This window comes from Arachis stenosperma, chromosome 7 (genome assembly GCF_014773155.1).
Source record: "Arachis stenosperma cultivar V10309 chromosome 7, arast.V10309.gnm1.PFL2, whole genome shotgun sequence".
NCBI lineage: Eukaryota > Viridiplantae > Streptophyta > Magnoliopsida > Fabales > Fabaceae > Arachis > Arachis stenosperma.
In genome coordinates this window covers 2932774-2948122 of record NC_080383.1, presented here as the reverse complement: position 1 = coordinate 2948122, position 15349 = coordinate 2932774, and the positions used below count along the sequence as shown (strand labels likewise).

General features: G+C 30.8%; 3 protein-coding genes across 6 annotated transcripts; 1 reads left to right on the top strand and 2 right to left on the bottom strand.

The window, feature by feature from the left end:
- Nucleotides 1-825, top strand: LOC130941215 (transcription factor GTE12-like). Its single transcript, XM_057869634.1, has one exon. It carries the CDS (start codon nt 1-3, stop codon nt 823-825), a length of 825 nt encoding a protein of 274 aa, XP_057725617.1.
- Nucleotides 826-5147: 4322 nt separating this feature from the next.
- LOC130940276 (putative aconitate hydratase, cytoplasmic) lies at nt 5148-5969 on the bottom strand. The gene is made up of 3 exons (XM_057868377.1): nt 5698-5969; nt 5557-5624; nt 5148-5240 (listed from the first exon to the last, which is right to left on the bottom strand). The coding sequence occupies exons 1-3, from the start codon at nt 5893-5895 to the stop codon at nt 5231-5233; spliced, it is 276 nt and encodes a 91-aa protein (XP_057724360.1). The 5' UTR covers nt 5896-5969; the 3' UTR covers nt 5148-5230.
- Nucleotides 5970-9607: 3638 nt separating this feature from the next.
- LOC130941887 (60S ribosomal protein L7-4-like) lies at nt 9608-15349 on the bottom strand. 4 transcript variants are annotated; one of them, XM_057870517.1, is made up of 7 exons: nt 15246-15349; nt 11601-11779; nt 11390-11487; nt 11219-11276; nt 10385-10464; nt 10191-10293; nt 9608-9989 (listed from the first exon to the last, which is right to left on the bottom strand). In XM_057870517.1, the coding sequence occupies exons 2-7, from the start codon at nt 11775-11777 to the stop codon at nt 9774-9776; spliced, it is 732 nt and encodes a 243-aa protein (XP_057726500.1). In that variant the 5' UTR covers nt 11778-11779; nt 15246-15349; the 3' UTR covers nt 9608-9773. The 4 variants fall into 4 exon arrangements, with proteins under 4 accessions (XP_057726500.1, XP_057726501.1, XP_057726502.1 ...); XM_057870518.1 differs by having other exon boundaries at nt 15172-15346; XM_057870519.1 differs by having other exon boundaries at nt 15197-15346.

Here is a 15349-nt window from a genome sequence, read left to right as displayed (position 1 = left end):
ATGAGTGACATTGAAGCAGTTGCATCCCTCAAGAGAGAAGAGGATACAGAGTGCCAAAAGGAAAAGAAGCAGAAGATGAGAAGGATCATGGATTTGAAAGCATCTCGCCAATGTTCTACTATTCTCAATGTTTTGTCCACTCACAAACATGGATGGCTTTTCAATCAGCCAGTGGATCCTGTTTTGTTCCAAATCCCTGATTATTTTGATATCATAACACATCCCATGGATTTAGGCACAATTAAATACAAGCTCGAGTCAAATAGCTATCCTTTTATGGAGGATTTTGTGGCTGATGTGAGATTGACCTTCTGTAACTCCATGATATACTATGCCCGTGGTGAGAAAGTTTATAAAATTGCAATGGAGCTCAGCCAAATATTTGAGGGTAAATGGGAAGAGTTTGAGAGAAGTTTGAAGTGTGAACAAGATCCTGAAAAAAGTATGAATCAAGAAAATGATACATTGTCCAACAAGCCACCTCAAAGACTTGCGAGAATTTGTTACACACCAACTTTTAGTGCTACGTTCAGAGTAATTCCGAGAGGCATGCACAAAGGATCAAAAGGACGTGTACACAAATCTGGTACTAATAAACTGGAAAGACGAGGCCATCGCAACTCACATTTGCAGAAGAAATCTGATGCTGATTCTGTTGAGAAAGAGTTAGGATTGAGACCCAAATTAAAGCTGCTGAAAAAGAGCCTAAAGAGACAGAAAAATATAGAAAGAGAAATTGCTATTGGATTAGAAAAGATTAAGATAACTGCGGATGAAAAAGATAAAAGTATGAAAGAACTTGAAATCTTTCTCCTCAATCCCTAGAATAAAAAAAATCACCCTACTTCTTTTTCAACATCCTCCCACTATGAATAATCAATCTTTTAATTTAGCTCAAAATCCAACCAATTTCTATTACGTCTATCCAAGTAAAAATTCAACATCAGTCTTGAAGATTGCTGCTCAAGCACAGAATCTCCTTTTATATTTTTGCCGCCAGCAGCTCAAGTTCCGCCGCACGCATTTTTTGAAGATCGCTACTCAAACACAGCATCACCTTTTATATTTTTGCCGCCGGCAGCTCAAACTCCGCTGCACGCATTTTCCTCCGCGTCACCACGTCAGACGCTCAACAATTTCATCGGAACTTATCCAAACTGTGGATTATTGACATCTTTCATCCACCAGTTTGCAGGGGCTTATTAAACTACTCTTTCACCTTAGAGCATGGCAACAATAAAGAAGTCTCGTGACCCACAAATTTAACCCAACAGAATTACAATTTTAGTCTTTATTATCTTATCTTATCTTTTCTTTATTTTATCTTTAGTTGTTTTTATCTTATCTTTATTTGCTTTTACCTTTCATAGGACAATGCTCCATATATATTTAGTTTTACTTTCATGGTTTACAATTCAGTTCAATCAATCAACAATCAATAAAAGCTCGTATTCTTTTCTTTTTTATTCTTTCATAATTTTATCAAATATTATTAGATTGTCCTATTTTTAAATCGGTCAATTCATTTTATATTTATATATTGTAATTATTTATTTTGTAACGAGTACAACTAAAATTTTAATAATAATTATTAAATTAAACATTGTTACTATGAGTACTATAAAAATTTGTAATATACCCGTTACTAACATATCACATAATAAAAACTTTTAAACTTTATAAAATGCAATTTTTTTCATAGACTCGTATTATCGAACTAATTGAATTCAATTTAGCATTGGCTCTGTAAGGTCTCACATCGGTTGGAGAGGGGAACGAAGCATGCCTTATAAGAGTGTGGATACCTCTCCCTAGCATGACGCGTTTTGACGAGTGAGTGTGGGAGACTTCGGCTATCATTCCTATCGTCAAAGGCAAAACCGTCAGCCTTGTGTGCCAAAGCGGACAATATCATGCTAGCGGGTGGTCTGGGCTATTACAGATGGTATCAGAGCCGGAGTTCGGATCGATGTGCCAGTACTAATTCGAATGAGTTCAATTCGAACTAGTATGTGTTTGTTTGTGTGTGTAATTCGAATGAAATTGATTCGAATTACTATAATGCTTTCATGCATGCCTAGTTCGAATTGCACCAATTCAAATTACTATGTTCATGTATAATTCGAAGTGGGGGTGATTTGAATTACTATTCATTGGTCTAATTCGAATTTATCTAATTCGAACTACATAAAAATATCTTCCTAGTTGATTGATGTCTCGTTTTTCTTTTTGGTTGAATTGTGTAAATTGTGTATCCAATTGGCTTATATACGTATTTTGCCCTAAAAAATTATAATAAAAATGGAAATTAGACATGGAATAAACTCAAGGATTTGACATTATCATATTCACATAGTTTTTTTTTTAAATTAAATTGTATTTATTTGTATACACATGCAAATGGAAGCATAAGAAGTTAAAAACAAAGAGCTCATTGCTTAATCCAGCTACGGATAACTATGGTCCAGTTTGGGTAAATAACTTAAATAAGTTCTTTTGAAAAAAAAGTTTAAAACAAAATTTTTTAATAATAGTAGCTTATAAATAAGTTATTTTGTATTTGGATATTTAATTATAAAAGTACTTATTTTAAAGAGAATGAATATTAAAATAACAATGATAACAAATACTTTTTAATATTGAATGTTGATTTTACATAACCTAATCACTAATATTGTGTATGATATGGTAGGTGAAAATAAAAAATAAATATAAAATGTGTGTCAATGTATATTTTGTTGTTATTTTTTATTTTTTACTCCTATTAGAACTCTCTTCTCTTTTATTGAGGTCAGGAATTTGCTATAATTAACTATGAAAATAATAGCAAGCTATAAAATCACATATGAAAAAAATAAAATTAAAACTGAAATTTCATACCACAGTTAAATACAAATTTAATAATAAAAAATAGAATGATAAAATGATAAAAAAAATACTTAAAAGGAATATATGCAGTAGGTTGTTCAAATGCAATATTGTCTGAAAATGATGGTAGAGGATCAATACTTCCATTAGATTAATCATTACGTGAAAATGGTGATTAATCAATACTTCTAACAGACCTTGCATGAAAATGGTGGTGAAGGATTAGTATTTTTCACAAAGTGAATATGGAAAGTAAATTTTTTTTGTTTTAAAATTATTTTTTTTAAGTAAGTGGTAGAATGACTTATCGAAAAATAAAGAAGTCATATATTTCTACTTTTTTAAAAAGTTACAAATTAACTTTTCGAAAAGTTAAAAGCTTTTTCTAAAATGGTGCCAAACACACAAATTGTAACTTTTTATAATCCAAAAAAAAAAATAGCTTCTACTACATCTCCGTCAATTCCACCTACACCACCATGCTTCAAAAATTAATATACCAAATTCTCCTGCCACTCGTATAAAAAATACAATTATTATTAATTAATTATACATTTATATTGTTGTTTAACAAGATAAAGATAATATGTATTAATTAAGAAAATAATAATATTAAAATGATGCATACTATAATATTAAAACAAGGTTGCTAGGGTGGATTCTGTCAAAGCTCTTAAGCAATTACTGCTTTCTCGCCCTATTCATTATCTCTAATATTAAAACATGACAATTCTTGGATTTGTAAAATCATACACTAACTTTTCTTAATATTTAAGTAAGTAAAAAAATTCAAATGTAATTACCTTTGTATAAAAAGAAAAAGTATAGATAATTGATAATATTTTTAAACAATGTATAAACAATGTGAATTAATAGAATTAAAAGAATAAATTAATCTTAAATTTAATTAGTAGCATTAAATTAGAGTGTATTGTATTCTTATTTAATTAGTGGTTGTTCAATGTTATTTAAAATAATCATTGTTTACCTAGTATTATCCGTAAAATCATAATTAAGAACCATTAAATATACAATTTTGCTATGTTATCAACAACATTTTTGCCAACTTCTGCTAACTCTTATTTATAAGAGTATTTAATAAAAATGTCTTTATAAATGTATCTAATAAAATGTCTTTTTTATGACTGTATTTAATAGAAGTGTCTTTATATATATATTTTCTGGATGTGTCTCTTTATATATATATTTAAAATATAATAAATTAATAATTAATTATTGTTAGTAATAAGTTGACAGATAATATGTTATTACCCTATACTTTTCTAATGGAAAAATGTGTGTCCCGGGATTCTAAAACAGTCGCCAAACGCAGCCTAAATTCATTTTTTCCATAATTTCACTTTTCTTTTTACCTATGAGACCTCTTTAGTACTAGGCCAGATATCTTTTAAGTACACATTCTTTCCATTTCCAATTGGCTCTACTAAAATCAATGTCAACCTGAAAAGCAAGTTATCATTGTAGTTAAAAAAAAGCATGTTTAACATTTTTTTTAAGTTAGTTCTTTACATCTGCTACAAAATGGATGCAGAAGACGACATTCTCTGACCCTGCCAACTAGCGGATCAACACGCCCTTCGAAGTTTCTGTTCCGGGGAGAACAGAAGCAGCAATGATGTCTGCAAAATTTTGCATTGAATGCTGTTAAATTTAGACCAATGGATGAACAATGTTATGCAAATTGACATGTACTAAATACTTTTTCGCCAAGTACCCTTATTGGAAATTCCCAATGCAAGTTGTGCATCCATAGCCAACAGTGTGAAAGCCTAGCTGGTTCAAATAATTTTGCAGGCCACTGTATATAAAGTTTAATATAAATATGCTATGCACTTGTACTCAAATATAAATGCAACTAATAACAAAAGCATAGGCAATATGTATCAAAGACCTTTGTCTCAGATATTCTGTAACTACCCTTGATCCAGGAGCTAGACTTGTTTTAATCCATTGCTTAATCTTATGATCAAGAACAAGTGTGAAACACAATCATAAGATTGAATCAATTAGAGATTAATTAACCTCTAGTCCTAGTTCACATGCTTTCTTTGCAACAAGGCCAGCACAAAGCATAACACTTGGGTTTGACGTATTAGTGAAACTTCTAATGGCTGCAATCACAACACTCCCACGCTTGAGTATAGAACTACAAGTATAGAAATATTTGTGAGCTATGTATTTACCTCTTAGGCCCTGAAACACAGGACTCAACATCTCAATTGAGATGTATATACTCTTCATCATGAAACTACTGGAAAACCAGCAAAGATTTCGTGATCATAGAAATCCGAAACTTCTGTTAAGTACTAACTTGACTTGTTCGCTTGCAAATATGATTCGATCATTGAAACCTGTAACCAAGTAAACTTGGACATGTAATCAATTTCAGAGTTTTATAAAGATCATAGTCATTGGCTGTCACACCAAAATGTGAGTGCACTTATCATGATCATCAAAGCTAGAAAAATGTGAAAACAGGCATGTAATTCACATTTGATTCAAATATTAAAAAAGCCAACTTAAGATAAGCATTTGAAAATTCAGAGAGATGTAATTCACAATCAGATTATACTACTAAAACTATAAGCTGCATCAAATAGTTCATAACATGGAACTTTATCTTGATTTATATCTAAAAACAAACCACCTTTATTATATATACTTAACCTGGCCAAGCATTGCTGCCTACTCCCATCAGCTTCGAAAACCACCAGTCGAAGGTATTCAAGATTCACCTACAAATTAAGTTGAATCTCTAATTTCTGAGTCCAACTACGCACAGAATTCTACAAATGACATATATCTTACCTGATGGACTATTCCAGAACCTGGAGGAACAACAATCATGTTATCGAGAGCTGACGAACCCCATTTAAGGAAACCAAATCTCTCTCTATTCCTATGGAACTCACATTCCATATTTGCTTGAAATGCATCATCTGATCTTGCTACATCAACCTGAATGAAATAGCTAAACCTAATTAACCAAAAACATGTTAAATGCATTTACTAGCAAAGTGATTAAATAATTGGATGATGAAAACTCGGATGCAGTTGTCTTAATGTGAAGTTGATAATTGAGAATAGTTAGGTGATAGTTTAATCAAACATATCAAACAATCTAACGATTCTTACTATCATCTTTATATGAACACAATTGCACGTGAGTACTATTTGGATTCATTCCAGAGGACAAATCTTGTTAGGATCACTGCCAAGATTCTTCATGGCATCCCTCATAGAAGTAAGATCAACCAAAGCCGGAATACAGTTACCATCCTTGTAACAAAATCAAAAGGCTAAGGAAACAAAAAGTTCAATCATTCAAACTATAGTCCTTGATTCATGGAAATGGAACAAACCTGACGCAGAACACGAGCCGGCATGACAGGAATCTCAGTTTGCTTAGTAGAAGTGTTCTTCCAATCCATAATCAATTCAACATCATTCTTAAGTCCAGCTTGGGTAAACAGCTTAATTAAATTTCTCTTAAAAAAATAACTTAAACAATAAATACTTATATTAAAAGTAACTTATAAATAGGTAATTTTATATTTGATTTTTTTGTTCTAAAAATATTTATTTTAAGATAAGAGTAATAAAAAAAATTTATTATGAGATAAGTCATTTTTTTTAACTTCTACATAAGCACTAAAATAACTTTTCAAAAGCTACAATTTAATTTTAAAAATTATACCAGACATTAATATTATACTTTTTCATAAGTTAAAAGTTTAAAAAAAAAAAAAAACTTATGATCTTATCCAAACAGGCCTTAGTAACTTTGAAGTTGTCACAATTTCGAATTGCGGATTATAGGGGAATCCTTATGGAATATGGCAAACTATCTTGAATGTAACAAAAACACAATGTAGTTAAATTTTATTAACATAAGTAACATAATCCAAAAGAAAGTAACCGTTTATTAAAGTTGGTACCAATTCTAGAATCATTCAGAGAAGGGGAGCCGTAAAATTTTTCCTATTCACCATCTTTAGGATTAATAAGACTTGTAAAAATTCCCTTGAAAACATCTTCGGAAGGTGGGGATATTGAACATTGATTTCATTCCTTTATTAAACTAACTGAATACTAATGCATTGAAGATTTGAACCAATACATTGTGAGAATACAATGTAACATTTTAAAGTGAATCCAACAAGTTACAAAGTTGTTTTACTCAGGTTGCAATTTTTGAATTTGAGTTAATTTGGTAATTTAGAAAACCATAAAACCAAAAGAAAAAAACTCACCAAACTTCTTCAGAATCCCTCTGTGCTGTTGTGCTGCCGGAAGAACCACTGGCCGGCTCCAATTCTTTTTTCTCCTTCTTTCCACTGTGTGAAGTTCTCTTTACCAAAAACAAGTAAAATGTAGCATCTATGACAGTAACATCTTGAGAATGCATTTATTGCATTTTTCAAAGAAAAGAATAATCTCTGAATATTATGAATGAGATTTGGAATTCTGGTTAAAAGGCTAAATCAAGTTCGAAAGATAACGAGGATGTAGATAGTTAGTGGCAGACAATGAAAAAAAAATTTCAAGTGAAGTCTTTTTGTTTTTTGTTATGGTCTGCTACCAAGTATCTACATTCTTGGAACTTAATTTGGCCTTTAACCAAAATGTCAAATCTCATTCATAATAATTAGAGATTATTCTTTTTTTCAAAAGTGCAACAAATGCATCTTCAAGATAAATGCTGCATTTTACTGTCTTTGAAACAAACGCTTTAATTTACTAATTAACTTCTGCCATATGTCAATGCTGCACAACTTAATTTATCAATTAAGTAAAATAAAAAAACAATAAATTAATTTGAAAAAAAAAGTGACATAATTTTGTTTTTAACTAAATATTAACACAACAAGAAATATAACAGGAAATAAAAAATTATGACAAAAAATAATATAAAATAAAAATTAAACTCCAATTTTACCTTGACAACATGGTGGCAGAGGAGAGGGTTTAGGCAAAAGGGAGGGAAACGATGACTAGTGAGGTTACAATTGAAAAAAAATTTAATTTTTACCAACATACATTTTAATAATTTTAAAAGTGTTAGTGTTCAAATAACTAATGAAAAAATTCAACTAATAAAAAAATTTGTTGAAAACTATAAACTTTTATTAAATTTTTATTTGTTATCTTTTTTTTCGAATATCTACAATTGCTCCTTTATTTAATTTGGTCTAATTATTTTATATTGGTGGTCTTCTCTAATTATTATGGAGATAAAGATTAAATAAATAAAAGAAAAAAGAAAGTAAAGAAGAAGAAAAGAATATTGATACATAGAGTGATAATTTATTTATTGTTTAATTCAAATGTTGATATAATCTTATTAAAATTTCATTGGACGATAAATGAGTTTTGAGTTAGCATGTAAGTCACTCGAAAAAGAAATAAAATATCACGACTCATTTAATAATGATAATAAAAAAATTAAATATCAAATAGTAAATTTATTTGTAAAAAAGTAATAAAAATTTTAGTATTTAAAATTTAAATTAATTTTAATTATTAACATATTTAACTATAAATTAAAAATATATTTTAATTAAAATTTAATTAAATAATATTATTTGAATTAAAATATTGATTGAAAACCAAATTTCAAAAGACACAACATTTTTCGTTGTGGCATAACATTACAATGACTTATTGTAGGCCTCTGATTCACATTCTCAAGATATTACATTTTCCAATTTCATCCTCGTCGTTTCTATTTCATGGCTCGAAAACGTAATTCAAATAAAATAAAACGAGAAAGATTATTATTACTCTTAACATTTTCCCATGTTCAAGATAAAAAAGGTTTTTTTATATATAAGACCTTTTGCACACCTTTTTTATCGTTATCGTTATCACTCATGTTCAAAATTATTAATACCCCTTTTGCACACTTATGTAACACCGTTTATTCTCATTTATAGTTTCTTTCTTGTAATTGGGTCATTTTCCATGCCTGCAGTTTTAAATCTTGTCGTGTGGTGGCCTCACTTTTCTCTCTTGCGTGGGTCAGAAGGAAAGGGGGGGGGGGGATTGTGATTTATAATTCAAATTGTATAGATATGTATACTAATGGTAAATCAAATTTACTTAATTTGATTTACCTTAACCTCCTTTTCTTATAAATAAAATTTAATTGTTTCTTATAAATCAAATTTAATTGTTTCAATATACTATGGACAGGTCAAAATCAAAGCATTTTCCTACTAAATCGAATCCATTTGATTCGATTTATATAAATATGAAAACAAGACATCCTTATAACCTGTTTAGATTTAGGACATCGGTGCAATATTGGAATCCATACCATCTGTTTATGTGAATTACTCTAAAAAATACACATATTTTTTGTAGTTCAAAATATATTTTCTATTAGTATATTTCTATAATACATCTTATATAATTTATTTGCATAAATCTTATTTTAAAATTATATTATTAGCCCCATAATAATATTCTGAATCCATACATGTGTTTTTTTCATTCGTCAAATGTTAATATAGCTCAATTCTTGAATAAGGGCTTCAAAACTAAATGGTATTTTCCTTTGCTTCCTCATGATCCCAAACAAGGTGCATGAACAGAATAATATAGTTTATTTCTTTCTTGTCAAAATGGTGAAATGCAATTGAGATATAGTTTAGAGGGAGTAAATTGTACTTAACCACAACAAAATTCAGAAAAGGAATCAAAGAAAAAGCAAGAATGATCAGAAATCAGAATTGAACAATAAAGTAAAAACCATAACATCCTCATCAGTTCAAGCATTAGTCAAAACAACAAAGATTCTTTTCAAACCAAAACATGAACGAAAATAACATCTTATCCTTAATGATTTTATAACACTAATGACCATATAACAAAAAAGTAAATTAATTCATCCTTCTAATAAGCTCATTTATGTAAGCTTCCCTGTTACCTGCGTCACCTCCTTCCATGTACTGATTTCGTTTTTTCCGCAAACCAGCCAATGGAGCCTTCAATTTGAAGGGCCACAGGAAGTTGTTGGCTTCTCTAAAGTGATCACCAACCGTCATTATCTCGTGGATCAGATCTTCAACGCATGTAATTCCGTGCTTCCCCAATGTCTAACATTGATATTTTAATCATATAAGGGCAATTGAACATATCATTACAACAACAATCACTTAATTTGTTTCCTTTTTCCGTGTCACCATCATGGTTTAACACCATTGGATCAATGTACAAGTATGTGAAGAGATTGAAAGAAAAGTGACAATTACATATAAAAGAGATTGAAGGGAACATAAATCATACACCAAACTCACCTGTTCAATGATAGAGTTGTCTGTCAAAGCAATTCTCTGCTTATCAACTTTTCCATAGCCTCTCTTGTAAATTAATTCTCTAACACTCTTCAGATTGGGATACCTGAAATATCAATTTTGAATGCTTTAAGAAGGCATTATGCAGGTAAGCAACTCAAGATGATGTGGTCTCTGAATATGTGAAATTCGCATACCCGTATGTAACATACGGCTCTACCCTGTGCAGCATATTCATGGTTGCTTTGTTAACCTTGAGGAATACACCATTAAAGATCTGAAGCCAAAAGAACTTGAAATAAGGCTATACCCTAATACCACAAGGACATAGTGTATATAAATATAAGATACACCACAATTAAGAGCATAATTTGGGGGAGAATAAGTTGTGAAAGAAAATTAACATAACTTTGAAGTTTATGTTGTGACTAATATTGGTGGCCTTGAGACATTGCGCATATTAATGAATACACAAGACAAACAATTTGTGCACAATCAAAAGAATAATGTTTTCTAATCATTACCTTCCAAAGTGAGGTTTTTCTACCAAGTAGATCAGAATACATGAAATTTGCCAAAAACAAATGCTTCTCGAGAATGACAAAAAATGACCAGACAAATATAACCTATTCCAATTTAAATACATAGCTTCTCTATAACAGCAAATGAACCAATAAAACAGATCGAGACAGCACTTAAGAACAGACTTCATAACTATAGCATAGTTGAAGGGTCAAAAAATCATTCGTGGCCAAAGCTGATATGCCAGTATCAATGGCATAGTAGTGGAGAAACACATTGCATGCATGGCAGCACACACATAAACATAGTAGTTTAAATCATCACAATAGATTTACTGCCTCAACCGCAAGAGCTGCAAATTCAAGTTGAAGCACCTCAATGATCATCACATTAAACATGGTTATAAAACAACAGTCATGAACTGTACCACTAGCACCAAGTAAACCATAATAACGCCCACACAAGAAATAACACAATAAAGCTCAACATTCAATGATTATAAGCAGTACCTGTCTCAACCTCAACAACTGCAAGATCTTTCTTGACTTGGGGTCCATGGCATTGATACTGAAAAAACACAGCTCAAACAAGTAAGAATACCTAGATTACAGAATTGGTTAAAACTTGGGACACAGTATAAATAGCATAAATATGGAGTAACAAAGGAAACAAACACATACCCACGGATGCGGATGATAAACAGGAGTTTAGCCTCTGGATCAACATAGAATCCACCTTTCAGCTTTGCTTCCCGCTTCAATTGGATCAGCTCCTTTTCCTATAATATAAAAGCGGGTCAATGTGGCAGAGAAAAATGCAAAGCGCAATAAAGGAAACAGAAACAAACGTTAAAACAGAGAAAAAGGGAAATAGATTAAGGTGAAATGCAACCTGCTCCTGGTATTCCTTTGCATATTGCTTTGCCCTGCTGTAAATGAGCTTGCGGCTCTCAGCTCTATTTTTCTTTGCAGCATTAAGCTCCTCCTTTTTCTTAAAGGCCCATTCCTCCTCCCTCTTCTGCTTATTAAGCACAGACTCGGGAACAATTGCTTTCACCACCTCACCCATCTCTGCCATTCATTCAAAATAAAAATCTCAGTTATAATTAACATCCAACAAAGAATTCATGAGTTTCAAATTATTATACTGACACATTTCAGCTCCAACTCAAAAGCTAAATGTTCAGTGTTTCAAATAAGAAAACTACATGCTCTCTTAAACAATAAAAAATAGGTCCTTCCAATGTTTTTTAACAATGAAAATCCATTTACATCAAATTATTAAAATTTAATATACATATAGATATTATAAAAACTAAAGCAGTAACTAGGTAAAAATATTTTTACATTTCAGTGTAATTAAATATTTAAATCAATTTTCTTTTTTATTCTCAAATTCTCTTTCACTCTATGACTTATTGGCTCTTGCACAACAATAAAATGGTGCTGGTGCTGCATAATTCTTCTATCCAATTTATCATCTCTGAGCAATTCCTTTACCTCTAATGACATTCTTGGCAACAATATACAGTTCTTGCTTTTGGAGGCTAGAACCAAGAAGATCAAATTCGGTAATCACAAAAAAAAAATTCAAAATAATAAACTTACATAAAAATTCAAATCACTAACAACAAAGAATTCAGAATCAAAAAATTATAACAAAGACTTCTAATCAAGTATTCAACAATAAAAACTCAGCATTCAAAAACAGAAAACTCAGCATCCAAAGTCAGAAAATCCAAAAACAGAAAAACTAAAAGAATCCATACTCAAAACAAAGAATTCATACTCAGCATCCAAAGTAAATTCAGAATCTCATCACCAACCCCCAACTCAGAACACACAATTAACAAAATTAACAACCACCGTTAAAATCAATTGGAGACTCCAACTCAGAACCTAAAATTCAACAAAATGTTAAACATAGGCAGTGCAAATTTTAACAAAGTTCACCACAATGATTAACAACAACAAAAAGCACTGAAGGAATACTCAGTAATATAGGCAGTGCAAATTTTAACAAAGCTCATCACAATGATTAACAACAACAAAAAGCACTGAAAGAACCGTGAATCAGTAACATAGGCAGTGCAAATTTAAAATTTAAAAGTTATTAATTTAAAATTTATCATCAAATACAATCAGTGAGCAAAGCCAATCAATCAAGCACTGACTGAGCATTCTGTTCTGATTCTGTGACTGGGCAGCAACAAATTCAAGTTACAGCAACAAATTTAACAAATCCTAGTAGAGTCCCGATTTACAGCAAAAAGGCAAATTTATTGATTACCAATTCAGCAACATGCAGAAATACAGGGAGAAGGGAAATCTGGAAAAGAGAGAACACTAAACCAAAACATTAACCAATAATCACAAAACACTAAACCTTCACCCAGCAATTACAAACATTAGCACTTTATAAAACATTCCAAAACACTAAACCTTCACCCAGCAAAACCAGCAACTACAAACAAAGCCATCAGTAAATTTGAACAAAAAAATTAAGAGCCATCAGCAACTAACAGAACCATCGTGCCATCAGTAACAGAGCCATTAGTAACAGAGCAAAGAATTGAAAGCAACAGACTAACAGAGCCAATGAGCCATCAGTAAATTTGAAAAAAAAAATTACAGCCATCAGCAACCAGCAAATACAAGACAGATCCATCAGCAGCAGACAATTACAATTTACAAAACATTACAAGAAAAATGGAACAAAAATTGAACAACAATTTCAGAACTTCAAACAAAGAAGAAGACCATACAATCAGAATTCAGAACCATACATACAAATTCCACCATTAGCAACCGGCAAATACAAGACAGAACCAAAAGAAGAATTGCAGAACCAACCTTCAGAACCAAACTTGAAACAGTTGAAACAAAGACCGAAGCAGACTTGAAGAAAAATGGAACAAAAATTGAAGAAGAAGACCAAACATTCAGTGAAGATGATGTTTAATACAAAGAAGTTCAAGCATTCGATGAAATGCCTCAACGACAAAACAATAGAAGGAAATCACCAAAGTCTCAGCTTAACCAAAGGAATGGTAATCAGTCTCAAGGGACAAGGGACAAGTTTTTTGAAGTCAACATCAACATCCATTAATAAAATTTTTTTTATTATATGTTTTTTAAAATAAATACTTTTAGAACTAAAAAACCAAATACAAAATAATTTCTGTCATGCCAAATACTTTTAGAGAAGGATGCACTGGGAGAGGAAGCAGAGTATATCCCATTGAATGGTCAACGTACAAGGTAAGAATCTTTCTCTTCTATAGTGCTATTTTTAATGTGTTTTATTTTATATACTAATGATCGTATTATTCTCAATTCTTTAGCTATGATTGTGGAATTTTCGTAATGAAATGGATGGAAACAATAGATCCACAAAAAATAAAGAGCGGCAAGGGATATAAATATAAAGCTTGGACACAAGTACTTTCTAAATTAATAAACTTCTTTCTTTTCAACATAATATAGTAACTTTGGTCTTTCTAACCACAGTTTAATATATGCATGTTGGATCATCAGTCTTCAAACTACAACATTTAACTCTAGAAGCAAAAACTAACGCTCCAAACAATTTAATCAAAATAATGAAAGCTAAATTATTTTCCTTTTATAAGAAACTCGCAATGATTAATGATGCAACCGCTACTATCACTTAAATTGTGTATTATGAATGATAAAAGACTAAACATGAGTGCAGTAGTGTTTTGATTTCTTATCAATTAGAATCTATTAGTAATGGAGGAACAGCCTAGAGCCAACTCGACAACAAATAAAACGGGGTGCAAACATCAAGCTAAGAAATAGATATAAAACAAAATAAAACCCAAAGAATTGGAAACACCGAAGAATTAAATCAAACCACCAATACTCACAAACAAAAATTAAATATAAATAAAATAAAATTATTAAAAATTTAATCATTTTTAATCTAATAAAATCAAAATTGTGATTTTACATAATACTTTATTCATATTTTATCTTTAAAAATTCACAAAGTAAATTTTTTTTAAATAACTTTTAAGTTCTAATAAAACAATCACCACACGCGCAATCGGCAATCCTCGTCAATCAGCAACAAAAGTATAGAACAACATTTTCAAAAATAATTTCTTATAATTCAAAAATAGAAAAAACAGAGAATCCAAAGACAAAAAAATTTAAACACTTAATCCAAACTCAGCAATCACACCACCACGGCACCACCAACTCCAACTCAAAAAACAACAAATAGAGAAAAACAGCAACTCATCCCAACTTAGAACACAACAAACAGAAAAAGAAACAGCAACTCAAGAATCAGATTTCAGATTTCAGTTACTCAGTAAAATTAACAAAATAAACAACCATAAATTGAAGCAAACATAGATTTGAATCATTAAAAAACAAAAACTCAAAATCATAAAAATTAACAAAAGAAAAAACAAAAACTGAGCAAGCAGAACTACCGACGACGGAGGAACGAAACTCAACTACCGGAGGGAGGAACGACAAGACAGAGACGAGGATCGAGCAAACTAACCAGCGATGGAGGACAGAAGAGCTGAATGCAGGACAGGAGAGGAGAAGGTTTGAGAGTGATAGAGTAGAAGAGAAGAGTGTGACACACAGTGTGAGTGACGGCTA